Raw genomic sequence first — 7,500 nt, forward strand, 5'->3', positions numbered from 1 at the left:
CAGGACCGGTAATTAGAGCTAACGTTTAATGATTCTTAGTTAATGAAGGCAGCGCCTGGGCAAATTGAGCCCAGACAGAGCGGAGAGAGGGATAGAAAGCGCGGCGGAGGGGAGAGACCGTGTGAAACTAACACAACCCACAATTATCCACAGTGGATACGCATGCCACAGAGGTTAGGGAGACACGAGGGGCGGGAACAAATCAACATCCAAAAAACCAACATGGAAATCTGCAGATACAAGCCAGGCAATAAGCAATCAGTGATGTGGCTGTTGAGAGTATAGAGTGCTCCTGGCAGGACAGACAGTGTGGCTAGTTGAGGCTGCTGGGAGACTGAAGGAGGTGTCTCTGATGAGAGACCAGCAGCATGCTGCCCTGTACTGATTCCTCCAGGCTCTGACAAGCTGCCACACCAGAGTCAGCCAGGGATGGGATCAACAGGTGAGTTACTAAATAGTGACAGGATTCTCCAACCGTGTTTCCATAAAGGTCCAGTATGTAACGTTCACGCTTCTAACAGTTTCCTAATGGGTGTAAAGACTATGTTTAATCGGTACCGATGAGATCAGATCCCTTGAAAGGAATATTTCATTTACAAATGCTGTTTTGGAATATCCTACCCAACAAAGTGTTCAAATGGAGTGTCCCACCCAATACTCAGTTTGTATTCAAACATGTTATGGCTAGGGGTTTTCTAAGAGACTGAACAGCTAATGTCTGACACGGCAAGCCCAGTTTTTTTTTTTAAATTGTTAATAAGGAGGATGTTGTTGTTTGGAACTTGGAATTTGGCCACGGTGGCCAGAGGTGGCAGATTTCCAACAAACGTCCACTGTTCCTTCAAGACTTATCGAACCATTTCTAAGGAATATCAATGAAGAAACTACTAAATAATAATAAGCAGTATCTTAAATAAAGAAAATATATTTGAAATCTCTTCTTTGTATGAAAAGAAAGAATGGTCCTAACCTCTGCAGAAAATGTGCAATCTACGTTTAAATTCAATTCTATGTCTTCTTATGGATGTTTAGTACCATCTCCTTCAGCACAGAGAACTGCAGTGAAGTTAACCGCCCGTCATATACTTGTTTTCACTACCCTATGTTGACCTTTGTTTCTCTTCACTGCGGTGACCAGGCCCTCCTAGCCCGTGTTGAAAGTTAAGCCCAATAAGCATTTCATGTGTACCAACAAGAAAGCACAGACCACAAAACAACCGGAGACCCTTTGCACCTGCCCTCAGGCAAATATTGACATTCATCGACACACAATCTAGCCCTCTCCTTTTGGTTTCTTGTCCTGGGGCTTGGTGCATGGTAGTGGTGGTAATCCCCTTCAACAAAAAACCACCCTGCTCCTTTTATCTCAACACTCCCCTCAATAAAAATACCAACGGCCCCGCTCCCTCTGCACCTGGATGCTTTAACTCGTCTTTTGGCGATAACAATAGTGATTAGCATATGGCAGGAGAGGAGGAGGGGACTTGGATGTCCAAAAGAAAGAAACGGGGGGATATTTAAATTGAAATAGGGGCCGAGAGAGTGGACTGCCATCCACCAGGGAGAAAGCCTATTTGTGTACTGTTTCCTCACTAAGGCCCTTTTCACCCAGGGAGAGAGAGGGCGGACCAGTGTTGATTTAGGCTGCACAAAGGGCGCCTTAATCCTTTCAAGGGAACCAAATCTCCCCACAGAGAGGTGCCTTCAAAAGGAAGCCTCCCTGTCAAGCATGGCCATTGAGCCCCCCGATGGACGCCACAAATCAAGCCCTGGAGAGAATCAAAGGCCAGAATGTGGGAAATGTGTTTGGGGGTCCGTGGCAGGGTAAAGTGGAGGAGACAGGGAGGGGGAGAAGGACCTATCTGCACCAATCAGCCCTCCTTCTCCAGCTCTCTGAAGGGGTCGTAACCCCTGTCTTCTATCCCCCCCCCCCCCGCCTGGTAACCTCCCATTACAGAGGAATGCTCATTCATATAGAACACTTCCATTATCTGAGCTCCCTGAGGATGGAGAACATAGGACTGCTTTTAACAGCAAATTAGTGATGTGATAATGAGGTCACATGTGGTGCTGCACACTCAGGTCATCAACAGATGCCTCTGCTCCTCTGACTTCATCTCCCACTGCATTAGCACATCCTCCTCTGGCTTCAATAACACCACCCAGGACATCCACACAGCCTTCGTTTCAATAACACCACCCAGGACATCCACACAGCCTTTGTTTCAATAACACCACCCAGGACATCCACACAGCCTTCGTTTCAATAACACCACCCAGGACATCCACACAGCCTTCGTTTCAATAACACCACCCAGGACATCCACACAGCCTTCGTTTCAATAACACCACCCAGGACATCCACACAGCCTTTGTTTCAATAACACCACCCAGGACATCCACACAGCCTTCGTTTCAATAACACCACCCAGGACATCCACACAGCCTTTGTTTCAATAACACCACCCAGGACATCCACACAGCCTTCGTTTCAATAACACCACCCAGGACATCCACACAGCCTTCGTTTCAATACTGGGACACTGAAACAGTGTTTACTCTGTGTTTTCTCTCCATAATGTATTTACCTTTCAAAGAGATTTGCTTGTTTTTCCCTTTCATATTGAATGTATTTCCACCAAAATTAGTCAAATGTCTTAGCATAATCAACTTGCGTGTAGTTTATCTGAGAGGGTGGTACATATGGATTTTCCCATTCATCACACTGTATCCAACTCAATTCCATTTAATAGACCACCGGGAATGGATTTTCAGTCACATCCAGACGGGAGCAAACACAGATTGATATTTCACACCTGTACAGCAGTGCAAATGAAGGCTGCTTTGCATGTAGAACACTTGGTCCTGGCAAACACATAGGCTACACCTACAAAGAGAAGCAATGCTCTCAAAACACTTAGCCGATGGAGAATTATAAATGATACGCCCAATTACAACAAAACTGAAAAATCATCCAAACAAGATCAAATGGATCAGAAATAATGTGTGTATCCTCATTGTGCATAAGACATGTTTGTAAAGCACATACCTTTAACTGCAGCGGTGCTGAAGAATTTCTCTGAGCTGGCATCTGAGCCCTGTGAAGAAGAAAGATGATTTCATTATGTCAATCTTCTTAAACAGGTGGGCTTGGTGTTTCAGGAGACTCAAGGGCATTTACCAGCTGACGGGTACACAACAGTTCTCATTTCACATGGCGGCCACTTGATGGCACTGTTGAGCCATGCCACAATATGACACTCCACCTCGAGCCTGACACACATGAACATTGCTGTGTTATTGTGCAAACATTCACCCAGCATTAGAGAATGAAAGCCTATTAAGGTGACAATGTGGTGTCAAAGAGACATTGGCTAATTCAACCCGAGTTACCGCGCTGTTCCCCATGTTACTGTGTGCGTGGCAAAGCTTCATAACAAATGAACCAGCGGTTTTAAAAAGCACTTTTATTGCCATAAACCCATAAATAAATACATCTTCAAAAAGAACATTTGGGCAACAACGATTTCAAATGTTGTCAAGCGGTTTGTAAATAAGTGAATGACAATCGTCAGTATTATTGAAATACAAGCCCACATCACGGATAACGGACACGACTCTTCACATCTCTTCAGCCAGTGGACCTTGACAGGGGCTATAATAATAATAATAATAATAATAATAATAATACAATCATACTGGAGGAGAATGTGCGCAAAGCTCCCACGGACACGGACAGGCTTGGACAAAGACATCAGAACTATTAGAAAAGCTGTTGTCTTCTCGGAACAATGTGCTGGGCCAGAACACATAATCAGTCATTGTCCCAGGTTAGGTTAGGAGGACTGTCAAGGGAAGAGGCGGAATAGACAAACAAATGATTATAATATCAAAAAGAAAATGTCTAAAAGAGACAACAGATGTATGATGGCAGATTGATATAGACAGATTGATATAGGCAGATTGATATAGACAGATTGATATAGACAGCCCTACTTGGACCATATTTTCCAGGTATAGCGTCCACATATTCTAGCCTAATGATAGTGAAAACAGCATTTTAGTGCATTGCGCATCAATTACGCATTTGCAATTTATAATCATATATCAATGTATACTAATATACACCTCAAAAGGCTCATCCAAAGAATGCTTTCAGACCAAACACACTAATACTGCCTATGCCATACCTGCCAACAAGGATTTGTTTTATTCAATATGCTCAGCAACAATACAAATGACGCGTCGTAAATATATCCAGAATAAAATAATAATAGTGTATTAGTAGTCTGCATGGTTAAAGAGAAGCGAGGCGCATACCTTTGATGTGTCGAAGCTGGCAAGCAGGAAAAGAGTCAAGATATCACTTTGGCGGTCTAGTAAATATGGCCCCGTTTCACATTCTGCTTGTCAAATAATGTAATCCACAAAAAGGCGGCGAATTCAACTCCATTTAGATTGATGACAGCCATGCGAGGAGAAGACGCCTTTCCAAGACGATCCCAACGAGCAGCGTTTGACAGAGCTACGGTACAGCCGCACGGACAAAGGGAGCCATGTGTGTCGCCAGCAGACGCATCAGCCACAGCAACGTGTCGCCAGATCCCTGTAAACGCGGTTCCCGTTCACAGAGGGAGAGCCCAGATCTAGATGCTCTAAGTGAAGATATCCCAGGTCTAGATTCTCTAAGTGCAGATATCCCAGGTCCGGACAGACAGGACAGACGGGGTCCTGGAGAGGGTGCGTAATGGGGCTGCTGCCTTCCTTCACTGAGGCTCCAGAGTCGCCAGCTCGCTGCTACAGAGCAACACAAAACCCAACCAAGCCCAAAGCAGCTTCCTCAGTAGCGAGAGAGTGAGACAGAAATCACATAGAATCACCATGCGACGAAAAGAGACTCCGCTTTGGTTGTGTTTCCAGCCGGGAAGCAGCTTGTGTCCTGGGGTCTCTCACGGTTCTCGTCTCATCCACTCCTCGCATCAGACACACGGGTCCCATTCATCCTCAGCGGTCCTCCCTGCACGGTCGGGTCCTCCCACTTCCTGATTCTAAACCGTCTCCGGTCAACCCCACTCCTCCTGAACACAAACACACGTGTGTTTTTGGCTTCCGAGGGTCCGAGTAAGGTTCCAGAGACCGTGCGCTTTCTCGGGACAGGCGTGTGTGAGTGTATTTGCGTGAATGGAGCATAGAGAAAAGTGTTGGCAGGGTGTCTCCAGAACGAGTCGGGAGAGGGAGGGGGAATGGGAGGGACTGAGACTAGAATGAGATTCTTTCTTTCCCTCTCGACAGAGTGAGATGATGTCAGCCACTAATGCATTTCCCAGTAGGGTGCTGCCTGCTACCGTGAGGGGAGGAAAAACAAAACGTCCCTTATGAGCAGCAACTGTCTTCCTTTTGGATAAACTCCCACTCTCCTGTCCTGGAGGGGGGTCACAACAACCACTGGCTCCATTTCAGCACTTGTGATCGATGACGACCACTGGTGCTCACTTAACTAAGGTAAACTTCATCTAAGTCGAAAACCCCCAGACACTGCCAGACACTCAGATTTCAACCACTGACCTACGGCTCGATGAACAAGTTTGTGTTGAAACCACACAATCTGTATTCTAAGAGGATCACCAGCTTTAGGGAACACTCAATCTATTCAGAAATGAGGGCTGAGATTTTGCTGAGAGTTTGCTTGGGGGGGGGGAGGTGGGGGGGGGGGGGAGTAGAGCAGCCCTCTTCTGATTCATCTCACTAATCTGAGGTCTATAGACACTCCAACCTAAACAATCCTGCAATCTTCAACTAATGCAGGACGTTCCGGGAAAATCCTCTTAATGGTGCGACCCGGCTGTCCTACAGCTCCACTGATCAGCATTAACCCACTGCCTGGGGGGTCAATGGATCAACAATGGAGTCACACTGGAAGGACTTTCCCTCCCGCCAGCCCACCCAGCCCCCAGCAGAGCAGAAAACAGACTTAGCTCATTGCTGTGTGCTAATCCACCTCTCTCCCCTCTGTACTGGAGAGAGAGAGAGAGAGAGAGAGAGAGAGAGAGAGAGAGAGAGAGAGAGAGAGAGAGAGTGAGAGAGAGAGAGAGAGAGAGAGAGAGAGAGAGAGAGAGAGAGAGAGAGAGAGAGAGAGAGAGAGAGGGAGGGAGGGAGGGAGAGTCCAGTGTCTAGTAGTAGCCATGCTGTACCTGACCTACAGTAAGTGTCCCTGGCTCACACGTACTCCACACACGATGAAATAGGCCTACACATACAGACATCACAGTCCAAGGGCACAACAAACACGCATCACACATGAAACCAGTCCAGTTCTCCTCGGGCCCTGGCAGTGTCTACTCTGTAGTCTCATTTAATCTTTGAAAAGTCATATGATAGCCATGTTCCTTCCATCACCTGAGCTGAGGACCACAGAGGGCTAACGGTGCGTTTTTGCATCAGGACACTGGATCTGACGGAAAGGTGAGTGTGAGCAGGCCAAGCCAGGGAGACATGGCTGTGGCCTTAGGTAGAAGATGGCACTTGAGCTAAGTGCAACAGCTTGAGCACTGAGAAAAGGGACCCGATAAGTAGTGAGTGAAATACATGGGTGTATGGCCCAAGTGTACATCAGAGATCTTGGGAAAAATATCGATGAAAAAGACCATGAATACTCAAGTGCCATCTACTACCATTAGCCACTTTTCGAAAGCGGTGCCAGTTTGTGCTAAGGCTTTACTAGCAGCCAGCTAGCGCTCAAAGTCTGGTGCTTCAAGGCTAGTGAACAAGCCTTGCATTTCTACAGCTCGGTCTGCTAGTCCCATATCAGTAATAATCCATCTTGTTCATTATTTCATTTCAACTGTGCAACACTTTACATTAAAGTTGCCCTAAAGCCACTCCGTAACAGCGTCCTTAACTAGAATGTAATTATTCAACTGTACAGTGTAACTGCAGATAAGGTAAATCAATGATTGAATTGTAATTTACGGAAAATTAAATCAGAACCGAGTTACACGTTTGTGTAATAGATTTGTAGTTACTGGAGTTAGGTGAATTGTATTACACCAAGATATTCCATTCAGCACTTTGCCAACCTGTCAAGTGCTCAACCTGGAGATTTCACTAACACAACGTAATCTCTTGTATAATTGTTTATCATTTCATGTGTTTTTGTTGTTGTTGTCAAAAGGAGTGTAGTGATTCCAGTTCAAATGCTTATAGTGGAAAGGAGTTGAGAGATTGAGATTGAGAGATTGAGATTGAGAGATTGAGATTGAGATTGTTGTTGTCAAAAGGAGTGTAGTGATTCCAGTTCAAATGCTTATAGTGGTGTAGTTTCTAAAGCGTTACATGGCTGGTTGCAATATATATTTATACCTCATGCCACCAACAAAAATGGCTACCCGCTCTCTGTATAGCTTCATGGAACTGAAGCCATCAACAACTCTGCTCCCTCTCCAACATGGGCATTATCAGATTTGAGAGCAGCCTCAAGTCTGTGATTACCACCGCTCGCCG

General features: G+C 45.7%; 1 protein-coding gene across 1 annotated transcript in view; it reads right to left on the reverse strand.

The window, feature by feature from the left end:
- Nucleotides 1-7,500, reverse strand: part of auts2a (activator of transcription and developmental regulator AUTS2 a) — a gene marked incomplete at both ends in the record, with an annotated part of 391,514 nt that overhangs the window by 28,118 nt on the left and 355,896 nt on the right. The window contains one exon of the mRNA XM_080549804.1: nucleotides 3,050-3,098. Coding sequence (XP_080405930.1) covers nucleotides 3,050-3,098 — 49 coding nt within the window. The remainder of the gene's footprint in view (nucleotides 1-3,049; nucleotides 3,099-7,500) is intronic.

Source organism: Nansenia antarctica (genome assembly GCF_963989245.1).
Source record: "Nansenia antarctica genome assembly, chromosome: 20".
NCBI lineage: Eukaryota > Metazoa > Chordata > Actinopteri > Argentiniformes > Microstomatidae > Nansenia > Nansenia antarctica.